Source organism: Neoarius graeffei, chromosome 1, assembly GCF_027579695.1.
Source record: "Neoarius graeffei isolate fNeoGra1 chromosome 1, fNeoGra1.pri, whole genome shotgun sequence".
Taxonomy (NCBI): Eukaryota; Metazoa; Chordata; class Actinopteri; order Siluriformes; family Ariidae; genus Neoarius; species Neoarius graeffei.
In genome coordinates, this window is record NC_083569.1 from 55,547,143 (window position 1) to 55,574,302 (window position 27,160).

General features: G+C 43.1%; 1 protein-coding gene across 2 annotated transcripts in view; it reads left to right on the forward strand.

The window, feature by feature from the left end:
- dennd4c (DENN/MADD domain containing 4C) overlaps window positions 1-27,160 on the forward strand; it is a 108,977-nt gene that overhangs the window by 75,051 nt on the left and 6,766 nt on the right. For both annotated transcript variants that reach the window (XM_060934932.1, XM_060934939.1), the window contains exons 16-31: window positions 2,686-2,818; window positions 8,115-8,321; window positions 8,441-8,569; window positions 11,278-11,425; window positions 11,649-11,798; window positions 13,391-13,516; window positions 13,703-13,843; window positions 14,561-15,636; window positions 15,910-16,102; window positions 18,335-18,441; window positions 18,729-18,904; window positions 20,361-20,546; window positions 21,830-22,013; window positions 22,143-22,253; window positions 22,358-22,495; window positions 24,371-24,488. In XM_060934932.1, the coding sequence (XP_060790915.1) occupies window positions 2,686-2,818; window positions 8,115-8,321; window positions 8,441-8,569; window positions 11,278-11,425; window positions 11,649-11,798; window positions 13,391-13,516; window positions 13,703-13,843; window positions 14,561-15,636; window positions 15,910-16,102; window positions 18,335-18,441; window positions 18,729-18,904; window positions 20,361-20,546; window positions 21,830-22,013; window positions 22,143-22,253; window positions 22,358-22,495; window positions 24,371-24,488 (3,323 nt within the window). The remainder of the gene's footprint in view (window positions 1-2,685; window positions 2,819-8,114; window positions 8,322-8,440; window positions 8,570-11,277; window positions 11,426-11,648; window positions 11,799-13,390; window positions 13,517-13,702; window positions 13,844-14,560; window positions 15,637-15,909; window positions 16,103-18,334; window positions 18,442-18,728; window positions 18,905-20,360; window positions 20,547-21,829; window positions 22,014-22,142; window positions 22,254-22,357; window positions 22,496-24,370; window positions 24,489-27,160) is intronic.

The window sequence follows — 27,160 nt, forward strand, 5'->3', positions numbered from 1 at the left end:
TACACGGAAATTAAGCAAGTCAGAGCCTATGATCAAAAATGCTGTCCATTTGAAATGTTTGTTGAAATGCATGTACTATATTCATACTATACCAATAATTCTTTTATTACTATTTTTTTTTTTTTATAAATACCATTTTTCTGTCCTGATGTTTGCTACTTGTCTGTTTAATTTGCTGTGTAGTGGTTTATTTAGCCAATGATTTTATGCTGCACTTCTTCTTCTACCTGAATAGCATATGAATGCTCTTGGATCCATTATCACAAGGCTAGTGTTATGTTTTTATACTTGTCAATACCTCGTGTCCTACAGTTTCGTGTGAGCCTTGAGCCAGATTGGCCATGATTGCAGACGCTGATGCCCTTTACTCGGCTGTGTGCTCTGTACTGACTGTGTTTTTGCTCATCATCTCTCTTGGCATTGTTCCTCCAGACATGTTTGGTTAACTGCTGTTCTGCATCTTTTTCTCCCCACTGCTGACTGAGGGGTTATTATTTCCTCAGTACTCATGCCAAGTTTGGTTACACTTATGGCTTAAGTACCATGCGAGCTGAGCTCGGATATACTGGTGGAGTTAGAAACAGTTTGATCGGCAAAACACAATTGGCACAGAACTGCAGTTAGTGTAGTGATCGTTTTTTATCAAAGTTTCTTTGACGTTTCACACCTTATTTCTGGCAGGTCAAAGAGGCAAGATGACACTGGCACACTTTCTTCATTTGTATTGTTGCTTTTCTGTTAAGTTGAACCAGTTTGGCCATTCTCTGTTGACCTCTCTCTCTCATCTCCATCTGCAGAATTGCTGCTCACTGGATATTTTTTTTTTCTTTATTGCATCATTCTTAGTAAACTTTAACTCTTTACCCCTTAATGACGACCCCGTGTATATCCATTAGATTAGATTAGATTAGATTCACTTTTCATCCCACATCGGGGAAATTCACGTGTTACAGTAGCAAGAAAATGTCAAACAGATAACAAATAAAACTGAAATAAAAATTAGACAAACGAAGGATTAAATACAGAGGGCTATTTGCATTATCTACCGTGAAAAAGTATAGAAAAATTGGCTTATTGAGAGGCTCGGAAAAATTGCACACTACAGGTAGACTGTGTGTGTGTGTGTGTGTGTGTGTGTGTGTGTGTGTGTGTGTATATATACATAAATAATATATAAGTATGCATAAAAATAGTTTAAGGCCTATATTATTGCACATAATTGCATCGATGAGAGATGGCAGAGGTAGTAGTGGTGAAGTAGTGCAAATTAAACGACATATGACGCCTTGTCTAAAACCTTGTCTTTAGACTTTTTTTTTTCTTGTAAATATGTTCTAAGGGTGAACAGTATATACATATACAAGGGTGGCTGTAGCCACTGCTTTAAGGGGTAAAGAGCTTAGAGACTGGTTGTGTGTGTGAACGCAGCAGTTATATAAATACTCAAACCAGCTCAGTTGGCACCACCAATCATGCCACAGTTAAAATCGCCAAGATCACATCCCCCCCCCCCCCCCCCCCCCAATTACCTGAAGTTCCTGGCCAGTATCTGCATGATGATGTGCATTGCACTACTGTCACACGATTGGCTGATTTTAGATAATTGCATAAATGAGTAGGTGTACAGGTGTTCCTAATAAACTGCTGAGTGAGGTGTATACAATGTTCTTCTCTCTATTTATTTATTTTTTAAAAAGTGTTTTTATTAGCACTGTCAATGTCGCGTTAACTTGACTCAATTTTAACGGCGATAATTTTTTTTATCGCGAGATTAACGCTCTGTGACATGATGTAGGTTTTTCATAAGCTTTTGAAACTGCCAGGAACTTGGAACAGAGACTTTGCTTAGAAAAACGATAGCAGCTAGACTGTAATGCCACGCCCTGCACAGCCAGAGTCCTCTACCCTCCTCCCTCAAAGAACCAGCGCGGGCAGGGCGCGCTAGTGGAGATGGGATTTATGGCTCTTTGATGGGATCCGCATCTTTGTGATCCATTCTTTGAAAAGAGCCGTTCAAAAGACTGGCTCATTTGGCTCTTTTTAAATATTTATTCAGTTTTAAGAAGACAGCGTCTAAAGAAGCCAGATCCCTCTGAACTGTAAACTCAATGCTATCCCAGAAATCCTTCCTGTAATATGCAAATTTGGCCGCCTCTGATTGGACAGCGCGACGCATCAACAGGCAGAAAGTGTAAAAGTACAAAATGTGTTAAGTCAGCTGAAACAGTAAAGATCAGATTCAATGCAATATTTATCAACGAACAACTTAAACTTAATATAATAGTGTACTTTATATTATAATCAAGCATGTCAAGCCTACCATCACTGTGTAACCTGTCTCTCTGATTAGAGTTGTAGACTAACTCAAGCAGTAGATCACTTCACTCATAGTTCTTTTGCTAGCCCCGGTGCTCGGCTTAGGTTTCATTTTGCAGTGGCTGTGTCAAGATGTGTTATGCTTTGCAATAAAAAAAAATTGGTACAAAACAAGCCCATTCACATTTTTATGCTGATAAGAGAATTACAATGTTTTTTCATATGACAAAAATGTGCGATTAAATTGCAATTAATTGCGAGTTAACTATGACAGTCGTGACATTAATCGCGATTAAATATTTTAATCACTTGACAGCACTATTTTATACATTAGATTTTCTCTGTGTTGATTGGAAATTTGTCCAACAGCTACAAGAGCTTCCCTCGCTTGCGGCTGGAGTTATTTGATCTTCCATTAGAGCTGAAGCCAGCACTCCGCACCAGAGCCACAGGTGCCAGTGTTTCCAGCAGCCCTGCACTCCTGGCTAAAAGAACCAAGCAGGTATGACCACATTTTATACAAACCACACTGTGCTGCACAGTATTCCGTTCCATCATGTGAAGTCCTAGGAAGTTCCTGTATCCTGTTCTAGATTAACTTTATTGTTAGAATCAGTGACTTTCTGGCTACTAATGAACTAGAATCATTTTGCAACCGTGTCCACTTCCTTAGTGATCGCACACTGGACCTGTGACTGTTAGTACGTAACGCTGCAATGTCTTGAGTATTCATACTGCTGACTCACAGTGACATTTACAGTGTAGGTGTGCTCTTCTTGAGGAATTATGTTTAACCGATAGTAGTTATGTTAAGTTATTCTTGTATACACAATAGAACAGTGCACTGCCCAACAAAAAGTCAAGTCCTTCCCACGCCATGTGGCGCATAGGGCGGCGCCGATCTCCATTTCCGTAGCCCTCGGCCTCTCGACTATTACATAGTTAGGGTTACAGTGGGGGGCTAGTCCTCTGGTAACCGCGAGAGTTTGAGCTAAACTAACGAAAGTGCAACAACACTACAACTGCTGATTTTAAAGTTGTTTTTTGTCTCCCGCTGGCCGAAAGGCCCGAAGGAGGATTATGTCGTGGCAGTGTCCGTCCGTCTGTCCTGGGAAGGGTGCTCACCTTCTGAAATCAACTCCTCTCTCAATTTTTGGAGGAATTTCATGAAACTTGGCAGCCTTCTTTGTTATATGTCGGTACTAAACAGAGTGTAATTTCATTAAATTTGGTCACGTTTTACCAGAGTTACAGCCCTTGATTAACAAAATTATACTTTTTGACAATTTCATGAGTGTTTTTTTCCTTCTGAAATCAACTGCTCTCGTAGTTTGTGGAGGAATTTCACCAAACTTGGCAAAAGGCTTTGTTGTATATCAGTAGTACGCATATTGTTATTTTGTTCAATTTGGTCACATTTTACCAGAGTTTGTGGTCCTTGATTAACAACCTTGTACAAAGGGGGATTTTTTATTTTTTTTAAATCCCATCCATAACTCTAACGCACCCATTATTCATGCACAATATGACCAAAGGCACGGCAAGTTTATTTATATAGCGCATTTCATACACGGTGGCAGTTCAATGTGCTTTACAGAGGTAAAAGCAAAACAGTAAACAATAGAAAATAAAATTGCATAAAATAAAGGGGGAAGAAGAGAGAAAAAATAAGAATTAAACAGTAGTAGAAATAAAATAATAAAATGAAGTAAAAGTTCAGTAAAAAACAGTTAGCAGAAAGCATCTGAGAACAGCTTGGTCTTTAGTCTAGATTTGAAGCTGCCAACAGCAGGAGCATTTTTGATGTCCTCTGGCAGTTGGTTCCATAGCTGTACTGCATAGTAGCTAAAAGCTGCTTCACCACACTTTGTTTTAACAACAGGTTTTAACAGTAAATTTTGCTGCTGCGATCTGGTAGATCTGATTGGGTTAGGCCGCTGCAACATATCAGAGAGGTAATTGGGCCCTGTACCATTTAGAGATTTGTACACCAGCAGCAATTGACCCTTCCCACTCACGTGACCTTCGTAAACGCAACCGCCATTTTGGACATGAAGAAATAACGGTTTATGGCACAGACCCTTTCGGTTCTCGCTCATCTAGCTGCTACAATGACTGCTTAGACTGCAACAATAATACCTAACACACATTTAAGTATCCGTCGTAAAGACGTGAAACTCGTCGAGTGACGAGTGTGTTCATTGATAAGCTAACACAATCTAAAAGTAGACATACCATCACACTGCCCTGGCGCTGTGTACAGTTTACCTTCTATGGTTTGTGCACTCGCTATTTGCCATTACTTTCTCCAACCCAGTGTTCGAACTATGCCGATATTTTCGGGGGTCCCTTTTTTTCCCTTGGGGGGGGTGCTTGCGCTTGTCTCAGAGCGTGGATCTCCAAACACATGAGAAGCCTATCTTACGCACATATCACGCGGACTCCACACCTCCACACACGCATCGCGTCTGAAGTCATAACTCATCAGGGGAAATCGTGTCCGCATTGGCATGTTCAAAAAACAACCTCGCGTCAACAATGATACCACACGCAAGAAAAAAAAAAAAACAGTCAGGCTACTCAACACATCTGATCCACAGCGGCACCAAAGCATCACTGGAAATCATGTCAACAACCAATCTTACATTTCAACACGCGTCAACAAACAAATGGCACCACAAACATGAACGAATCGGTCAGGCTACCGATTCCAAACCCACAGCAGACGAATAATTAAATGCATCTTACCTTAAAGCAGAATCGACCACAAAGGAAGTCTGTTGGCACACTTCCCTTCTACTAGTTTGTGTCCCCAACCTGGCAGCAGCAGTCGTTGTCATATCGGTTTATTTCATCTTTGATGTAAACACAACACTTCGGATATGCAAATGCTTCCCGTTACACACGATTGCTATGTCAATAAACATCATTTTGCCAATATTTTAGAGACCATCCATCTTCTCCGTCGGTCAGCATCTGTCGGGATCCGATAAAATGATAAATTTTGCCTTGTGTGTTGATGGTTACTACATCCAGGTGCACAACAATATAATGGCATGATGGAAGTCTTGCTGAAAGTAAAAACTTTCTTTGATGGCTATATTCCTTTCGATGCTTCGCCGTCGTTCCTCGTTGTCGGCTGTGGTAGACTACTGGTAGTTCATGTCCAAAATGGCAGCCGCATTTGTCGTGACGTCACGTGGGATGGGTCAATACTTTAAAGTCAATTCTGTAGCTTACTGGAAGCCAGTGAAGGGACCTTAGAATTGGAGTAATGTGCTCTGTTCTTTTTGTTCGTGTGAGAACCCTAGCTGCTGCATTTTGAATCAGCTGAAGTCGTTTGATGGTCTTTTTTGGCAGGCCTGTAAAAAGGCCATTGCAGTAGTCAACCCTACTAGAGATGAAGGCATGTACAAGTTTTTCCAGATCATTTTTTTACATAAATCCTCTTAGTTTGGACCAAAAACACAAGCTTAAAAGTTTAGAAAAAAAAGTGAAGTAAGAGAGTTCTGAAAGAGGCATTTAAGCCTCTAAATTGTTGGTGTGCATTTGAAGAGCATTTGAATATCTGTTACCTTTTAAAATGGCAGACTGAAACACCGTCATGGCAGGAAGTACAGACCTCCGCTTACAGAAAGCACATCTGTGCTTATCTTTGCAGGGCTGTTCGGTCCCCCCCCCCCCCGAAATTCCATCGTGGTGTTATTCATGGGTTTTAACACTAAGGGCCCGTTTACACGAGGACGCTGTCGGGTAAAAACGACTAAATATTTTATCGGAAGTGCCTTTCGTCTACACGGGGACGGCGTTTCCGAGGCTGAAAAACGGAAAAAATTGAAAACGCCTTCCAGAGTGGATAAGTTAAAAACAGCCCCCGTTGCATATCCGTCTAAACTACCCAATACGCGAAACTCTGCTCGGATCTGCTCACGTCGGGTACGCGTTTACATCATACATATGTCATATACTGTACATGCCAGCCCGGGAAGTAAGAAAGTAAGTAAAAAAGTAAGAGCATGTCTGATTACATCGATCCAACGGACCTTCAAGCTGCTCTGGCAGCTTTAATAAACGTCCAGGAGTCCTTCGAACATCTATACCGAATCTGCACATATACCGTTAATGAACAGAGGCGGGTATAGTATGCTCTTACTTTTTTACTTACTTTCTTACTTACCATAGCCAGAGTAGTCAAAGTTTTCGCGGCGCAGATGTGCAGATCAGACAAGACGGAAGACGTTGCACATGCGTGCAGACATAGCGGAGGTCTTACACAGCACCACCTAGCCGCCTGGCATGCACATCCAATTGAATTCCACACATTTATGCGTCACCGTATAGACGCAGATTTCCTCCTTGAAAATGGTCGTGTAGACGCGGAAAAAAGTGAGAACGAAAACGGACTTTTGCGTTTTTGTTTCAGACCGTCCCCGTGTAAAGTGGGCCTAATACTCCATGCACATGCATCAACCTCAGAGCTGAATGTAAAGGAGAGACCCGGGGAAATCACTCTGTTTCTTTCCTCATTTCATCTTCCCTTCAGCTGAAGGCCCACATTTGAAGTTTCTGTAGATTAATATGGAGAAAGGCAAGATCAACACAGGTGGGCACAGTCGTATCTGGATGTGGGTGGGTTTTTTTTTTTTAAACTTCATCTCTGGCTCTCATGCTCATGGGCTGACTCAGTTTGAACACAGACACACAAGCAGCTGGGTGGAGCAGCGGGATTATTGGTTATTGAAGGAGAACAGATGCTACATCAGCAATAAGTGTCCCAATCTGTGAAGCAAGTCAGTTGTTGTTTTTAGGCCGTTGAACACGGCAGAGAGAAAGCGCTCTTTATACCGAAGGCTTTCACAAACACGAAACATCCATTATTGGACAGGGAAATCTGTGGTTGGTTGAAGAGAGCAACTGGACTTGCTTGAAGATTCTTGAAAACGCTTCGCCTCTCATCCTAAAGGCTTCCTCAGTTCTGTCTGCCTAATAGGGAGTATCCAGTATTTATCCTCTCATGGATCATCATAGAATCCGAATCAGAATGCTGATGGGTGCATTGTAGGTAGCCGATAAAAGATGTCATAGACCCCCACCTCTGTTCAATGATGGTCATTCCAGGTTGACAAAAATGAACGATCCTCTCTGGCTAAGATGTCTGCCAGTTTTCTGGAAGTCCTCTCATACTCCCGCACCAGTCGAAGGGATAAAGTGCGTAGAAACCTATCTGTGAAGAATCTGTCATCCAGGTACATGGTAATCTGTGGTTGGTTGAAGAGAGCAACTGGACTTGTTTGAAGATTCTTGAAAATGTTTCGCCTCTCATCTGAAAGGCTTCCTCAGTTCTGTTTTCGAGAATCTTCAAGCAAATCCAGTTGCTCTTTTCAACCAACCACAGATTACTATGTACCTGGATGACTGAGATTCTTCACAGATGTATTGGACAGGGACTTAACGTTAAGTAGAGGACTCGGTCTATGAACCTTTATGAACTATCGTGAACTGGTAAAAGATCTCCGTTTTCCCATTTAGCCCTTTTCGGCAGATAGTTTCTTGTTCTACCCAAGAGGTTTTGGATGTAGTTATTTAGAATCTTCTTTTAACTCACTAGGCTGCTTTCTGAGACAAATGAGAGGGTGCAAGAGTTTAAGTAGCATGCAATTGTCATATATTTTTAAGCGTGTGGTTTGAAAAAAGTATTCATGTTTGCCACACTTCTACTAGAATATTATGCCTATGTTAATCCATTACTGCATAGTATTTCATTTAATGTTGTTCTGTCTGTATCTTTTATGTAATAGGAAGTCAAGCTGGCCTACAAGAGGGCAAAGCGCTTTTATTCGAACCCTCAGCTGTGGGCTAAGTGTCTGATCAGCCACTGCTATAGCCTCTGGTTTATCTGCCTGCCTGCAGGCATGCGTTTGGCTCACTCCAAACCCCGTGCCATGCAGCAAGCAGTCGATGTCTTGCTCAAGATGAGGAGCTCTGAGGTGGAGGTGCTGGATGAGGTTAGTTTGTGTTTCGTGGGTCTAAAGATTTGTGTGAGAGGTGCTGATTTTTGAGTACAGTTTAAAGAAACCGTGTCCGGTTTTATGCTCATCGTTAAGATTTTGTGTGTCTATGGCAGGTGTGTTACCGTGTGGTCATGCAGCTATGCGGGCTGTGGGGAATGCCCGTCATGGCTGTGCTTGTTCTAATGGAGATGAAGAAGGCCGGCGTTGAGGCCAATGCCATCACTTATGGATACTACAACAAGGTAGTGAAGTCCATTCATCTCTCTAACACCACAGGAATTTATGGCCACTACAATAGGTCACATACTGCCCAAAGACGACATTAAAGAAACATGTCCCACAGTGTATATGGTTAATCATATACATTTTGGGGCAAATTACATCTGTTCAGAGTAAAGTGGTTGGTGATTGCATATAACAAAAGACAAAAATGATTTCAGAATTCTATCTAGAATTATTCAGATCTTGATTTAACAGTGTAAATTTAAAAATCACAATCGCATCCATCTTGTCGCACATCTGCAAAATGGTTTGACGTTAAATAAATAACATGTTAACAGTTTACTGGGGTGCCACCGAATTCCTTTCCGTAAAACTGCACCATCATTAGAATCTCTTGGTGGCAGATGAATTCTTCTGTTTTAAATAACCTTTTGAAAGCACACCATTTGTTCTGCGGTAACTGTGCTGTTCCTCAGTATAAACTGGCGAGACGCTACCTGTGATCTAGTCTGGTTAACACCAGACCATATCACAAGTGAAATATGGTCTGGAATCCGCCTATTGAATTTCTTGTAGGGGAGGTGTGGTTTACGATTGTCAACGGCCGTTTATTGGACGTTGCGAATGTCTATCATTTGGCGTATACGTAGCCCATGGCCAATCATGGCAGTTGTACCCGGTGACGTTGTTAGAGCGACGAAGAAGAGAAGGAAAGAGAGAGAAGGCAAAACAAAAATAGGAAAACAATGGCACTGAACGATTACTGCCGTTTGTGCAAGACAAATATGAGAGAAGCTGGTTTGGTTCATATCACTCGCCGCCATGTTAAATGTGATCCGTAAACAGTCCCAAATAAACTACAAGCTTCCATTTGTCGAGTAGTACGCGTCACCGTCTTTCCACCCCTCCCCACTCTCTGATTGGCTCCCTAACTCAGGCGGGCCTTTAGACCATAGTTTCCATGCTGTCTTTTCAGATCGGAACGATTGTGCAAAGCAGCATGGGATTTCCCAGGCTACCTGTGATCTGGTACAAATGCAGAAACGCGATTTGAGTTACAAAACATTGTTTCAACGTTGGCTTAAATTGGTTCGTTTAGCATTTCGAAGATGATTATTTATCACACGTACACTGAAGCACAATAAAAGTCCTCTCTGCATTTAACCCGTCTGAAGCAGTGAACACGCACATGTGGAGCAGTGGGTAGCCACGCTACAGCACCCGGGGAGCAGTTGGGGGTTAGGTGCCTTGCTCAAGGGTACTTCAGCCTAAGGCTGCCCCATGTCTTTGGACTGTGGAGGAAACCCACGCAGACATGGGCAGAACATGCAAACTCCACACAGAAAGGCCCTCGTCGGCCACTGGGCTCGAACCCAGGACCTTCTTGATGTGAGGTGACGGTGCTAACCACTGCACCATCGTGCTGCCCACGTTTTTTTTTTTCCACATTTGGACTTTCAGTTTCCATAAGCCACCAAATTAGTCAGGCCATCATTTTTGGTTCATTTTTGCTTAGCATGACTCACACAGAGCAGTAAAAGCTCCCGGCCTTCTTTTTTTAACTGCCAAGGGAGGAAATTGAAAATCCAGGATGTCTCCCCTTAGATTATATCCCCCCCCTCTCTCACTAAACATTCCTTGTATATTTTTTGGCAACAGATTATTTCTCGCTTTGTACATTATTTGTGCTGTTCTGAATTTGACCAGATCCATAAATTTCAACGTGTGATTTTATGAATAGTGAGTTTGTGTGATCTCTGTGTCCTGTTTTGTTTATTGTCCTTATTGCTCTTTTCTGTATTGTACATATCGGCTGCAGGGTGGTTTTGTAGGTGTTTCCCCAGACTTCGACACAGTAAATCAGATATGGCAAAAATGAGTAATATAGAGTACGCAAAGATTTGCAGTCAAGAATGTTTTGTTTTCCACAGAATTGCCGAGCACTTTGCCAGTTTTGCTCGTATGTATCCTACATGAGGTTTCCAGCAGACTTGAGGATCCAAAATCACACCAAGAAATTTAATTTCCTGTACCAGTTCTATCTTAGTATTGTCTATTATCAATTCTACATTACAATCTATTTTGTGTCTCCCAAACAACGTGATCTTTGTTTTGCTTAGATTTGATAATTTATTTTTGTCAAACCATAGTTTTAGTTTATTTATTTCAGTTGTGATTGTCTCCAAAGTCTGCTGCAAATTCTCACCGGAACAAAAAATATTGGTGTCGTCTGCAAACAAAACAAATTTCAGTACTTGCGAAATTCTACACGTCATTTGATATATAATATGAATAATTTCGGACCTAATACTGACCCCTGTGGTACCCCGCATGTAATGTTCATGAAATCAGATTTATGGTCACCTATCTGCACAAACTGTTGCCTGTTTCTTAGATAGCTCGACAGCCAGCTCCACCCAACTCCCCTAACACCACACTTTTCTAGTTTATTTAATAATATACTATGATCAATGGTATCGAATGCTTTTTTTTAGGTCCACAAATACTCCTTTTTTGAACAATGTGTGGTGTTTTGTAATGTCTTAGCTCTTTATTTTATTTATTTTTTTCAATTTCTCGTTTTCTTTCTTTTGTATGTACAAATAGTTACTTTTTTTTTTTTATACATGTTTGAAATAAAAATAAATTAATTCATTCATTCATTCTCACCATGGGGGGGAATTATGGTTACGCTGACCTGTGTGTGTGTGTGTGTGCGCGTGCGCAGGCTGTCCTGGAGAGCCCTTGGCCAAGTCGAAACCGCAGCGGCCGCTTCATGTGGACTAAACTGAGGAACGTGGTGCGAGGGGTGGCCCAGTTTAAGCAAGCTGTGCGAGGAGAAGTGCAGTCAAAAAGAGCTCCTCCTATAACAGCAGGTAAGAGGGAGATCACATGACTAATGGAGGGGGGCGGTTACATAAGCTGGCCACCGCTTTCCTGAAGTACTGAGAATGATCAGGTTAACTCAGCTGGACATGGGTTTATTCAAGAAATCTGCTGCTACAGCATTTAGTCGAACTTGTAGATACAGATATGCATCCTTTTAAAATGGCCTTGTTCGGTGATTGTGTGTTACTGAGGACTGTTCTTGGTCTGCAGTGGTGTCTCTGGACGCAATAGCAGATGGTGATGGGGACCGACTCAGCCACTGCAGTGCAGACAGCTCCAATGAAGCTAATGGAGAAGAACACACACTGTTCTCACACGGTCTGATTGTAGGAGACAAAAATGGGAGTCAGTGTAGTACAGGTAATGCCCAGTAAAATACACGTATTCACAGTTGCACAAACTAGTATAAAAACCTCATGCTTTTACTTCGTGTATTTACATGGATGCAAACGGCGCGCCTTTTGGCGGATGCCGCCTTTTTCACGGCTGTCTGGGGGACTTGTGTGAATCATGTAGATCTGATGAGTTTTTTTTTTTTTCTTTTTGGGGGGGGGGCGTTGGAGTGTCTGATTATAATTTCATCAAAGTAAATTCTGTATTAAAATTACTAAATAAGCAAATGCCGTTACAGTCCATGAAACATAGGAAGTATAAGTATGAGAAGAAAACAGTAAATCAGTAAGCTGCGCACGTAAAGCCAGTTGGCTGCGCGCCATTATCTGCTGCTGGCTACACTTCACTGCACGCGCAAGGATTTCCATCAGTCCAACGTAAGTTGCGTAATTGGCTTTACGTGCGCAGCTTTCTGATTTACTGTTTTCTTCTCATACTTGCTATGTTTCATGGACTGGAACGGCATTTGCTTATTTAGTAACTTTAATACAGAATTTACTTTGATGAAATTATAATCAGACACTCCAACGCCCCGGGCGGCATGGTGGTGTAGTGGTTAGCGCTGTCGCCTCACCGCAAGAAGGTCCGGGTTTGAGCCCCGTGGCCGGCGAGGGCCTTTCTGTGCGGAGTTTGCATGGTCTCCCCGTGTCCGCGTGGGTTTCCTCCAGGTGCTCCGGTTTCCTCCACAGTCCAAAGACATGCAGGTTAGGTTAACTGGTGACTCTAAATTGACCGTAGGTGCGAATGTGAGTGTGAATGGTTGTCTGTGTCTATGTGTCAGCCCTGTGATGACCTGGCGACTTGTCCAGGGTGTACCCCGCCTTTCGCCCGTAGTCAGCTGGGATAGGCTCCAGCTTGCCTGCGACCCTGTAGAACAGGATAAAGCGGCTACAGATAATGAGATGAGATGAGACTCCAACGCGCCCCCCCCCCCCAAAAAAAAAACCTCATCAGATCTGCACGATTCACACAAGTCCCCCAGACAGCCGTGAAAAAGGCGGCATCCGCCAGAAGGCGCGCCGTTTGCATCCATGATTTAGTATATGATACAATTGTTCCACTTTCTCTGTTCAGTTTATTATTCAAGATTTTTATTCAGTGCAAGCACTTCATGAATCTTATCTGCAGCATACCTAAACACATTTAGCTCATATCTATAGTCAACGGGGTTCCGCAGACAGAGTCGCTAGTGGAAAACTGCATGTTCTTGAAAGAGTATATTTATCACCATCGAAATCCTCATTATTAAAGAAATAATCACTACTTTTGTATTGTATGGATTTGTTGTGGGATTTCAGTTGATGAATGAGGATGCAAATTTGAGTGATATTAACATGCTCATCTTTTTTTGAGAAAATTAGTATTGCTAGAAATGTTGATTATTTTTGTTGTGGCCGATTCCTCAACTTTCATTTTTGCGTTCTTGTTCGCCAAGTTTATCTAATGTAGACTAACGGCAAACCCAAGTGGTTCTTCAGTTTCTAATCAGGACACTAGGGCTGCTGTGAAAGACTTTACATCTATAAGATTTGTTTTCTCCTTGCCGTTGTGTATTTTAGGGGGGCAGTCTGACCAGGGTTATGGCTCTAAGGATGAGCTCCATCAAGACTCTATAGACGCTTGTAAAACTACAGCCTTTCTTCTCTCTGCTGATGGCCAAGCCAACAAGAGCAAAACGGTGAAGGGTAAGCCGAATAATAACGCTGATATTCGAGAGATTTTCTCCTCCTAATGGATTTAGTCGCCATTTGAGATCATCGTTAGTCACGGCTTGGTTTTTGCTTCTAGTTTTGCTTAGGGTGTATGAGCAGTTTTGGAAGAGGAGTTTGTTTTGTGTGGTGTTTTAATGCAATTGATCTGCGGCTCTGTAGTTGCGGACATTGCTGGGTCTGTGGATAGTGCAGTGGCTGTGTCGGAGCCCCCTAGTCCTGCTGAATCTACGCCCCCTCCAGCCAGCATCGTCAGACAGTCCAGTGGGACCTTTGACAAAACCATAGGGAGAAAAGATTCAGGTAAGCCTATTGTTGCGTTACATTACAGGCATTTAGCAGACGCTCTTACCCAGAGTGATGTACAACATACCCAGAGCAGTCGGGGGTTAGGTGCTTTGCTTAAGGGCACTTCAGCCATTCTTGCTGGTCCAGGGGAACGAACCAGCGACCTTTTGGTCCCGAAGCTGCTTCTCTAACCATTACATTCTCATCTCATTATCTGTAGCCGCTTTATCCTTCTACAGGGTCGCAGGCAAGCTGGAGCCTATCCCAGCTGACTACGGGCGAAAGGCGGGGTACACCCTGGACAAGTCGCCAGGTCATCACAGGGCTGACACATAGACACAGACAACCATTCACACTCACATTCACACCTACGCTCAATTTAGAGTCACCAGTTAACCTAACCTGCATGTCTTTGGACTGTGGGGGAAACCGGAGCACCCGGAGGAAACCCACGCGGACACGGGGAGAACATGCAAACTCTGCACAGAAAGGCCCTCGTCGGCCACGGGGCTCGAACCCGGACCTTCTTGCTGTGAGGCGACAACGCTAACCACTACACCACCGTGCCGCCCCACCATTACATTGTGATTTTCCTATTAGTTCTACTATTAGAATCTAGAACCCATATTTCATCAAATCTGTGCGCAAGTTTCATCTTGACCTACTCACATAGAATGTTAAGATGGAGCGTGTTTCTCAACATAACTGCCATGTCACTTGTTCACTTTTTAGGTGGGAAACTCTTCACTGCTCACAGTAAGACTGAGGACATTGTCCTGCCAGAGGATGAAGGCACTACAAACCCAGGCTTGACACAAAGCACTCAACAGCAGAGGGTCAAAGCTTTTGCAGAGCGCAGCTGCAGTTTCAGTGCGGAGAGTCGAGCTGGCATGTTGCTGAAAAAGAGCAGTCTGGAGTTGAGTGTGGATCACATGGGCGCAGATGCGAAAATCCTCGCTGCTGCTTTTTCTGGTGGCAAGACTCCTCCTCCTGCTTCAGCCTCTGCATTTAGTGACCTTGGGGTGGCACCTGTTGCAAGCTCTGGCCTTGAGGAGGAGGTTAACGAGAAGACGGACTTGATCAGTTTTGAAGTGAAAACGGATGAAGCCGAGGGCAAAGAGGAAAAGGCAGCTGAGGAAGTAATGCCTAAGGGGAGCACAGAAGGAGTGGGGAGAAGTGTGAGCAACTCCTCATCCTCCTCTAAGGCGGCGGAGAGAGAGGATGTAGAAATTGGGGCAGATCCTCTTTCCTTGCTGGCCTCAGAAAGCGAAGAAGCGGCATCTATTCAGAGCCAAGAATCTGCACGCGTCGTCCCACCAGTGGTCTCGCGAAACCTTGCTGACGAGATCGAGATGTATATGAACCTGAAGAGCCCTTTAGGAGCCAAGGCCTCCAGCATGGAATTGCACCAGGAGGCTGAGCAAAAAGGTGATCACGGTGACTCTCCTGCCTGTAAGCAGTCTTTGGGACGAAGATCTAGCCTCCCTGCAGGTCCAGTAAAGACCCCTGATTTACAGGAAACCCCTAAACGCAGCCCTGCTGTCACACGCTCCAAAACTTTTGCAATTAAGTCGCTGAAGCCCCTTAGCGGTGAGGGTCAAAGGACATCGTCTCTGACTGCACTAGTGAGGTCATCGCAGAGTGGATCATTAGGCTCGGTCATCAACTCCATCTCCGGCATCAAGATGGACACCTTGCTTTCAGGACCTAAAGTGGACATGCTGAAGTCTGGCATGAAGCAAGCGGCGAACGTAGCCAGTAAAGTGTGGGGGGCCGTGGCCTCTGCCTACTCCTATTCAGACGATGAGGTGAGTTGGAGGTTATTTTGCTGGAGGAGAAATAAATGGAGACGCATTATTCTACTGAAGGGGCCATATAATATAATCAATGGTTTCCAGGCTTGGTTCACGGAGAGGCTGTTTCAGTGACATTATTGATTTTACACTGAGTGCCTTTAAGCGATGGAAAGGAGCTTTGTGTGGGGAATGTAGGAATCATAATGAACTTATTTATGGTTGTGAAATTGTCCTGGATCTCCAAGCATGATTCATCGCATAATACTAAAGCTTCGCTGCTTTCAGGAGGAGCAGAGCCAGCCTAGGGACAGCTTCCCTGCTCGACTGGAGGAGCAGCTGATGTGTGGAGATGGAACAGACAGTGCTGTGCCCAGAGGACTGGTGCCCAGCCTGGCCTCCAATGGCCTCACACACAGCAGCACCAGTCTGGGGAGCAGCAGCGGGAGCAGTGAAACCAGCCGGGCACAGCACACTGCATGTGAGTGGGGGGAAAAAAAACACACGCACAAAGGGGATCAGATAACCTTATGCTACAAAGAGTCTTTTTCCACTGAGCAGTAGGGCTGTAACGATACACCCAACTCACGATTCGATTCGTATCGCGATTTTTGACCCACGATTTTTTTAAAATGTTTTTTTTTTAAAGTAGTAAATTTGACTTATTTACTTACTTACATTAACTATTTAATAACAGATCATTCAGACCACTGCAGAGAATGAGTAATATGTATGCAAAAATGAACAAATGTATATCCAAAGATTGTTTTATTTCTCAAAATAATACTGTTGAGCCGGAAGCTCTGTTTTTGTCGGTTCTGAAAAAGTCATTTTTCCAAATCGTGTAAATCCGTTAAGATTTTTTTTTGGGGGGGTGGCTCTCTCACTGTCTCACTCTCATAGGGCCGATGATTTTCTGTGATCGCGGAAAACAGATGGAAATTACGGAATTTTTATGGTGAAACATTGCTCGCGTGTCAAAATGTAACTGCCGCAGAAGGCTTCCGCCCAAGTAGACATGCCTTCAGTGTTGCCAGATATTGCTAACGTTTTCCACCCCAAAATATGTTCAAAACCAGCCAAAAAGCACCTAAACCCGCCCAATCTGGCAACACTGCATGCCTTTCCGGTCAAGTGATTGTGATTGGCTTGTGGCACACCTAGCCAGCCAATGAGCTGCTTGTTTACAGATTCGCTCCCCACGTCGCAACCAGAATGGCGATCGCTTAAAAGAAACGAATGCTCTGGTGTCCAAGGACGCCATATGGTTGCCAGTGGCGAGTGTGGACGTTGCGTGACTCACAGAAGATTGTCGCAGGTCGGCGAAAAAACGTCTTAATAATAGATAAAAAATAAAAGTAATTTAAGTAAGTTTAAAATGTAATTTAAATAAAAAGTAAAGTATTCATAAATTGAAGTTTGGAAGCGCCTCTGTTTTTGGGCTGAGGAGAAGTTTGAAAGGGTGTACCGCGATTCTGCCTTCTTGTATCGCGACACGGACCGTGGCTCTGTGTATCGCGATTTCGATTTCGATACGCATATTGTTACAGCCCTACTGAGCAAAGTACCAGAAGTTTTTTCACCATATAACTTTAGTTTACCAGCAATCCAGTATCCACCAACATGAGTCGTGCTGCTAGTCACGAAATTACACATGACTATGCGTTTCCACCGCTTTACGTTCCATGCTGTATTTTAAACACCCCTGCCGAATTTGGTTACTGTTCTTGCTGAGGTACTATACTGTATAAGCTGAGCGAGGACGTAGGTGTGGTGCTACAAATGGAGCAGAGCACTGACTGGGCAAATGAAATTTTTCACAAAGGTACCTTGATTTTAATGATTGTCTAAAATCACATCTCTGCCAGCAAAAAAAAAAAAATTTGATTTTTACATTTCTTATCTGTCTCAGTATGTGCTATCATGGTGTAATCGATTTTTATTTTTGTCTAGTCAAGTTGTAAAATGAGCTAGAACCCCAGGTTCTGCTGAATCATGATTGTGCCAGGTTGTGTTGTGGGGGAAAATGCCCTAAGGCTCACAAGAGTGATCTTGCTTTTATATATATAATATAATTTATTTATTTATTACTTTGAAATAAATGGGGCGGCACGGTGGTGTAGTGGTTAGCGCTGTCGCCTCACAGCAAGAAGGTTCTGGGTTCGAGCCCCGTGGCCGGCGAGGGCCTTTCTGTGTGGAGTTTGCATGTTCTCCCCGTGTCCGCGTGGGTTTCCTCCGGGTGCTCCGGTTTCCCCCACAGTCCAAAGACATGCAGGTTAGGTTAACTGGTGACTCTAAATTGAGCGTAGGTGTGAATGTGAGTGTGAATGGTTGTCTGTGTCTATGTGTCAGCCCTGTGATGACCTGGCGACTTGTCCAGGGTGTACCCCGCCTTTCGCCCGTAGTCAGCTGGGATACGCTCCAGCTTGCCTGCGACCCTGTAGAACAGGATAAAGCGGCTACAGATAATGAGATGAGATGAATTTGAAATAACTAAAAATCTCATCCATATATTGTATTGAGCAGACGCTCTTATTTAGCGTGACTTACAGATATCACTCTGTATAAAACATATACGTTCACACTAGTGCATCTAAGAATGCCATAAGGCGAAAACACTGTTGTATAGGAGTGTAACAGTTACTATATCAAAAGTAAGCTGTGCAGTTATATGGTTCTGTCATGTTTGATCGCTCCTTCTTATGTTGTACAGCCATGACTCCTGGCAGGTCCATGAAAGGAGTGGACTCTGAGAGATCTGAGCAGGGCTCCTCTCATCATGCCAGCACTTCCAGCATCTATCAGAACTGTGCTTTAGAGGTGAGAGTGGCGCCCTCTCCTGATCGTACTGCATTCCTAAACTACTCAGTCTTGTCCATTTTTTTTTCCCAATGTTGTTTTTTTTTTCTCTTGTAAAGAAGTTACTAGTGATTTTTAACTCCAACTGTTATTGTATTGTTGCATTATAAAGTACACGAGCATAGGAACTGTTTTTATTTTTTTATTTTTTATGTTGTTCTTACTTGGAGAATGCCATTTTCCATTTCTTCATTGTTCCAAGGTAATATTTTGTCATACAGCAGTTATTTGTGTTTTTTCCTCCATAGGTCCTAATGTCAAGCTGTTCTCAGTGTCGCTCCTGTGAGGCTCTGGTGTATGATGAAGAAATCATGGCAGGTTGGACAGCAGACGACTCCAACTTGAACACAACGTGTCCTTTTTGCCAGAGCTCCTTCCTACCTCTGCTGCATGTGGAGTTCCACGACCTGCGCCCACCATCTGGGTGAGCTGGGGGGGGGGGAATCAGATGACCCTTAGCAAACACAAAATTTCTCCTCTTTGTTGGCATGGTGGTTTGTTGATGCTTTAAATGGGCTCGTGGAGGCTTCCGGATGTTATATCCGCAGCCTTTCTCGAAATGAACCCTCGGCACGTAAATATAGCCTCCTGGGAGAAAGCCCCATTTCAGCGCTTTTCTCAGTGCATCGTTTTGCTAATGAGAAGCAGGAGGTGGGGAAGGGTAGAGGGTGGGGGCGGGCCATGGGGGAGGGGCTTGACCAAGCTGCGCACGCACATACTCGCTGCTATCAGCGCCTGTAGCCACGCTGCTAAGACAAAACCCCGTTCTCCCTCGGACTCCTTTCGTAAACTCAACGTGACAGAGAGTGAGAGTGTTCGGAGTGGTAGTTTACGAACGTATAATACCCTAGGCTTGAACGCGCACTCCATAACCAAAGAGGATAGAAGCAGCAACTACAGCAACATATCGCTTATCCAACAGAAGACATGCATTGCGGAGCAATAGTCAAACATAAGCTCATAAGTTACAGTCAATTTCCAGACTAAACTCAGTTTAACAGAGCATGCTGCATGCACTTTAGTTTTGTAGCGCAGATTACCTGGCTAACTGCAGGAAGCGGTTAGCTGCACAGCTAATGTAGCCATTGCTAGGCTAACGCACCGATTTTAAAACACGGCAAAACGACTTAACAGTTATACACTTACTTGTTTGCTGTTTGTTGCTGATGCGGCAGGGATGCTTGGTACGGACCCAGGCTTCAGTGACGGTTGATGTGCAAAACCTGCCCTGTACTGTCCCAAGTTGTGGAAACATTCCTCAGGAAAATGCTTCCGACAAACATACACCGTCTTAGGTAGACTCGACGGCGTATTATTGAAGTAAATAAAATTAAGCCACTGCGTCTTCAGGGGCTCTCCCGTCGGCAGTAAAAACAGACTCTTTTCTGTGTTGTCACATCCATGTACAGCACAATTTCCATGTTTCGCTCGCTTAGGTGATGCCATGTTGTGTCCTCTATGGTCTCCTCACTACAACTGGGTGGGCAATCCATACAGTGGGTGGGAATCCAGAGGGGGGCATGGGGATCATCTCCCTTGCTGACGTAGTAAAGGGAAGAGCTTATCAACGTGCCGTTTTGACGCGCCATTCTCAAATGTTGGGCATAGTTTGGTTTACACATTATGAAATTTCTAGCCACTGGGGTGACTTAAGAAGGTCAGAGGAACTCATTTTAACGTTAAAAAACCTCAAAGTGAAAATTTCATGCCATGGGACCTTTAAGTGAATTGTTCAGAATGTCATCAGTAATATAAACTGACCATATCAGTTTTATTAAGTGCTTTTCTTATATTGCATCATTTCACTTGTGTGATTTCAGAAGTAAAATGTTATGCACAGTTTTAACGTGCACGTTGTTCTCGTACACGTGTGAACACAGGTTCTATGTGACAAGCACCTCAGGAGACAGTATCCACAGTGGCAGCGTGCAGCCTGTAGCCTCCAGCTCAGAGGTAAAGGCTGGCAGCCCCAGTGACCCCACAGACCTCATTAACTTCTCAGAATCCCCAGATAGCAAGGAGGAGACTGATGGGACACTGACCTACCAGACCGTCACACAGAAAGAGTACGTTGTTTCCATATTTACGTCATGGATAAGTTGGGTAATGTATATTATGATGTATATAAAAATACACACACAGAATGTAACATGCATCCCTCAAGTATTCATGATTTTAAGTACATATTAAACACGCTGCCAAAAAACTAAATTTGAGGAGAAAATTCCTCAATACTAGTGAAAATTATCTTGCTGCACGGACAGAATTTTACTCAAGACATCTTGGAATAAGTTGGTTACAATCTAGAACTAGTTTTAATAATCTGAGTTGGTGTCTCGTTTCAACTATATTCAAGATATTCTAACTTGCGATATCATTTCTGCAGTGTAGAAGAATACAAGACCCCAACTCTGAGATTATTAAGACTAGTTCTAGATTGTAACCAACTTATTCCGAGATGTCGAGTAAAATTTTCTGTCTGTGCAGTAAGATAATTTCACTAGTGTTAACTGAATTTGAGGAGAGAATTCCTTTTCAGTTTTTTGCAGTGCAAGACTTCAAACATTTTAGCATTCCAGTAAACATTTGTAAATGATGCGCTTGTGTGTTTATGTTGTGCTAACGTTTATTTTTAGTTTAAGCTGTAGAGCCTATTAAAAAGACCCGAGTATGGATCGAGTGGAATTATACATAAATTATATCCTGCAGCAGTAAAATCTATCAATAAATGAAACCATTATTTGACTTCTTATATAAACCTAATTTTCACTGAACCCAAATTTGTTATTTTCTGCAGCCATTTTACACAAACCTTTTAGAAAAGCCCTGGTAGGGGTGGGTTTTTTTTGTTTTGTTTTGTTTGTTTTTTTAATATAAATGTCTTGGAAAAACAAACCGTTTGAATTGATTCTGCAAATGGCTGTCATGCAGGTTCCCAGTGTAGGTTTCGGTTACTTTCCTTGGAGTGCACCATAAATCTCTCCGTGTGAGTGAGTGAGCGAGCGAGCGGGAGAGACACCAACCCAGTGATTATGTAGCGTAGTTCATCCCGGTCAAAAACGAGACGTAGCGTTTTGGCCCACACTGCAGCATCCGTTTAACCATCTGTAATTTTAGACAAGCTAGTGTTTGTAAACTGTCTTTTTGCCACGTATTAAACTGATTACATTCGGCTGGCACAAATTAAATCATCAGACTGTTGCTCTAAAGACTGTGGTGATCATCTGCATGCCAGTAACATTAATCTAATGCTGCTGCTGCACAGAGTGCGCGTCTGTGATTACCATACCCTCATTACACTGTTTTTCAGTATAGAACAGTGCTTTTAAAACTCGTTGTATTTCCACAGATTAGTGCCAGAGCCAGTGATTTTGGACCCTCTGGGCCTGCTGGAGAGGCAGGCAGAGAAACGTGGCACATCGCTGACTCGCAGTAACAGTGTGGGTGGGCCTCTACAGAGCCTGGACTCCATCCAGCGACCCAATCATGGTGTGTCCACCACCAGCCTGCCCAATAGCCTGCAGGAAGTGGTGGTAAGTGTTGCTGGCAGTCCTGTTGTTAGTTTTGTCAATAATGACTAAAGTGTTTGCGTAAAGGCAGTAGGGACAAAAATAATCTCAGGAAACATTTGAAGCCATTTGAGTTTTCTTCTCACATTATAGGATGCATTAGGCCAAAAGAGGCCCAACCCAAAGCCAGTCTCCGTGCCTTACCTGAGCCCTCTGGTGTTGAGGAAAGAGCTGGAGTCCTTACTAGAAAATGAGGGAGATCAGGTACATGTTCCTGAAATGAATATTTTAGACTATTGGCTTTAATCTACTCACTCAGGATTGTGTACTGGGGCAAAGTCTCACTCTGTTCATCATGTTTTCTTCAGGTTATCTACACTCAAAAGTTCCTCAGCCAGCACCCCATCATCTTCTGGAACCTGGTGTGGTATTTCCGCCGGCTAGACCTACCCAGCATTCTGCCTGGACTCATACTGACCTCTGAACACTGCAACAATGGAGTACAGGTCACTAACTACCTTCTTATCGTCTCTCTTTCTTAACTGATTATTTGTATCTCTGCCACGAGGCAGTGGAGGCATTCTCTCTCTCTCTCTCTCTCTCTCTCTCTCTCTCTCTCTCTCTCTCTCTCTCAGGGTCGTTTTGTGTTAACGAGTCAAGGCGACGTGGTTTTTGTTTGGTTTTTTTAAAATCTACATTCTTGTTTCCCACTAATCCAGTGGATGACATTTTTTATATATATAATATCTCATCTCATTATCTGTAGCCGCTTTATCCTTCTACAGGGTCGCAGGCAAGCTGGAGCCTATCCCAGCTGACTACGGGCGAAAGGCGGGGTACACCCTGGACAAGTCGCCAGGTCATCACAGGGCTGACACATAGACACAGACAACCATTCACACTCACATTCACACCTACGGTAAATTTAGAGTCACCAGTTAACCTAACCTGCATGTCTTTGGACTGTGGGGGAAACCGGAGCACCCGGAGGAAACCCACGTGGACACGGGGAGAACATGCAAACTCCACACAGAAAGGCCCTCGCCGGCCCCGGGGGTTCGCGAACCCAGGACCTTCTTGCTGTGAGGCGACAGCGCTAACCACTACACCACCGTGCCGCCCCTATATATATAAAAATATAGGCGGTCGCATTTTCTCCTCTCCCTCCTTGTGCTTCTGTGTCTTGTCTCGTCTGCTGTACTTTTTGAAGAGACTCTCCCTGCATTACTTTCTAAATTAAAAAAAAAAGCATGGAATTGATAAACTGGTCTCCTAACGAAATTGACAGTTTTCTCGACGAGAAGCCTGGGTTCAGGGGAACCCGTCTGTCCTGCTGGAACGTTTGCGGCCGGTTACACGATGGACGCGTGGGAGCGGTGGCGGGTCGTGTGCCTGGTGATTCTTTTTGTGGAGGACATTGAAGATATCTACCTATTCGGAACCATGATTACAGGACTTTTGCTGATTTGGATTAGGCATTGCCCTGGTATATCGAGGAAATCAGACAACAGTGACAGCTGTTCAAAGCCCCACAAAGCTGCCCGATATGATTGAAATGGTGGGCAAAGCTGTTGGCACTCAGACTGTGGACATTCAGGACTTTAACCACAAAATGGTTATCATCGTTGTTATAGCTTTCAGCTTTGCAAGGAATACGTTTTTCGGAGATCAATTTGAATTTGAATAGAATGGACAGATATGGATGAGCGGTGTGGACGTGCAAAGACTGCGTCTGGAAAGACCAAACAATTTATATCTTATCGACGTTCGGCTCCCTGAGACAGCACCGGCCTTGGTTCAGGCCGTTGCTGAGGAAACATTTCCCCCTGAAGGTCGCTGCCGGGAGACACTCTCGCATTCCTTCTCTAACTTTCCGCGGTCGCCATTTTTACCCCCAGTGTGACAAGCGGGTGCGTGACCAGCGCTTTCATGGCTGCAGGAGCGGACGGCTGCTTGCTTGCGCTGGATTACCTCCTACCCCTGATTCCCCCCTCAAGTCCCATGTTTAAAGTGTACTTGTGCAAAGCACTTGTGTGCTTATGTGCAAAGGTTTTTTAAATGTTCCCACACTGTACTCTTGACAGGAGCATAGTGGGGGGGTGTTCTTTTTTTTTTTTTTCCTTATCTCTCCTCATGTTGTGTTTCCTTTTTATCTTCATCCCTGTCTTCCTGTCCTGTCTACCCTATGTCAATTTTATGTTGTATATGTACGGACAGGTTGACGGCTAATTTCGCTGCTACATGTGACTAGTGACAATAAAGGGCATCATATTAGTCCTTGAAAATAAATTAATAATCTAATCCTCAGAACTCTCTCAGCATTGCTCTGTAAATCTGATGTGTGATCTGAAGTGCTCTTTGTGTGTGTCCTGCTGATACAGCTGCCTCAGACGTCGCTGCCTCAAGACAGTAAGCAAGTATATGTGCAGTTGCTGTGGGACAACGTGAACCTCCACCAGGAGCCCACTGAGCCTCTCTACCAGCTCTGGAGGACCTTCTGTGAGTACGATTGGACTATTATTGAGCAGCACAGTTGAGCTTTAATCTACTATATCTACATCACCATAAGAGCATTTTCACAGTCTCATGGAGTACTGGGGATGGATAGAAATATATTCAGCAGCAAGAGAAGAGTCAGTTCTTGAAGTTGATGTGTTGGAAGCAGGAAAAATGGGAAAGCGTAAGGATCTGAGTGACTTTGACAATCGCCAAATTGTGATGGTGAGATGACTGGGTCTGAGCATCTCTAAAATGGCACATCCTGTGGGGTGTTCCCAGGATGCAGTGGTTAGTACCTACCAAAAGTGGTCCAAGGAAGGACAACTGGTGAACCAGCAACAGAGTCATGGGTTTCGAAGGCTCAGTGATTTGCATGGGGCACAAAGGCTAGCCCATATGGTCCGATCCCACAGAAGAGCTACTTAAGCACGAACTGCTGAAAAAGTTAATGCTGGCTAAAAGAAAGGTGTCACCTTCACAGGTGCTGTTGTAATGATCAGTGTTCTTCACGTCACTGGTCATAATGTTATGGCTGATCAGTGTATGAACAAATAATGAGTAAATACTTAATAGTATGGAGTAGCTTTAAATAAAACACAAAACTGTTTGTCTTGAAAATGTACAGGCAAGTTAAAGTTTTCAGTGTCCGAACTGAAATTTCTGAAGAAGGATACGGCCACAAATATCTAGTGGGAAATCAGATAAGAATATGTACTTTTTTAAAAAAATAAATCATTCATTGGTGGCTATATCTAGGTTTTGTTCTGCACAGGGCAGATTTGAATATGCACAAGGAAATGTTTTTGTCCAAAATGTCCACTCTGACTTTTATCACTTGCTCGTATAAGAACTATATCTTTTTGTAAATCAGATACACTTTCATTAAACTACATCCATGTTGGTGACTTTAGAGCAAAACGTATCTGAACCAGCTTCTGAAGCATGGAGTAGAGAAGCATGTCAACATCTGTCCGTCCAAGTGTCCACTCTGAAATAGAGATTTATGTCTTCAGTATATTAACACTGACCCTATTTCTACTAAGAAAAGCTCAGAATAGCTATGTATTTATTGTATGTACTGTACACCTGAAATCTTATAGACTGCTGAAATTATTATTTTTTTTATATAAAGGCCCACATGGAAAGTGTAAAATATTTTGTCCACTCCGAACCCATTTGTTACAAAACTTAGAATGTCCAATATCTTTTTTTTTTTGTTTTTCCTGACTTTTATGGATTTATTTTGATACATATCAAGTCACTAATTGTTCTTTACCTTTCTTAAACTATTTAAGTCTTGACATTTTGTTTTTTGCAGCCTATTCACTGTATGTAATTATTGGTAGAGAACTGAACCTACAAGCAATGATTTAATAACTAGCAGAACGAATTAACCAATTTTGCTTTGTAACCAACTTAATAACCTAATGTGCAAATAATAGCCAGTGAATAAACTGTTTTTAACACTTTTAATCACAGTTTGCTAGCCTAGTAAACTAGACCCACCCGCCTAGCGGCCAAAAATATTTTTGCCTAGCGAGTGGGTCTAGCCTCGCACCATATAAACAAAAACACCCCGGGCATCAAATCGTGCCCGCCAATCACAACGCAAGGTTTTTGTTTGGATTCTTTGGGCGGGCTTTTGCAGGAGTGACGACAAAGCTGCGCAACGCTGGAGAAAGCACAGCAGAAAAGATGGCTACGGCTAGTGAACAGCGCGCGTTTGACTCCGCTTTGGAATCAGTTTTAGAAGAATTAGACTTGGAGTTTTCGTTGAAACATGAGCAGGAAGAGGCTCTCCGCGCATTCCTTTTCAAGAAGGACGTTTTTGCTGTTTTGCCGACCGGCTATGGCAAAAGTCTGATCTACCAGCTGGCTCCGCTCGTAGCCAAAAGGATGGGGCTAGTTTGTGCAGTACAAAGAATTAATAAACAGCTTTGAAACATTACTTTTTGATTGTTTCTTATTTTCCCGTTATTTTAAATTTAAGGGAAATTATTTCACCAAACACCACTAAATAAAAACTCTCAAAAACAGTTTAAGCAAACCCTTGAAAAAAATAAGAGTGTATGTTAAGTATGTGGTCATTATCTCCAAACTTCTTAATATCTAGAACCTGTTTATTAATTAATACGCATTTTGAAAAATTATTTATTTCAAGGCCTCCCCCACTGCGTGCTCTGACGACGTCACTGTTGCGCTGATTGGTCAGAGCGTTGGCCTATACGCACAGAGACAGTTTGAAAGACAGCGGTTTGTTCCTCCCACACCCGTCGGAAATGTCTACGAGCGAGGCCAGACTAAATATTCACATTTAGTCTGGCTTGCCAGGCTAACAGTTTGCTAGTATGCACCAGCATTTGTCAGAGTGGACATTTATTTGGATATATCACAACGTTTGCTATCTATCTATCTGTCTATATATAATGTATACAGCGCCCTCCACAATTATTGGCAGCTCTGGTTAAGATGTGTTAAAAGCCTTAAAATAAATTCAATTTTTATTGCAGAAGCATAATCTCACACTGAAAAATGTAACCTTTAACTCAAGTGAATTTAAAAAAAAAAATCCCTGACTAAGAAATAATTATTTTTCATAAAATCACATGTTCCACAATTATTGGCACCCATAATTCCTAGAAAATAAATGTAACTGAAGCATTTCTGTCATT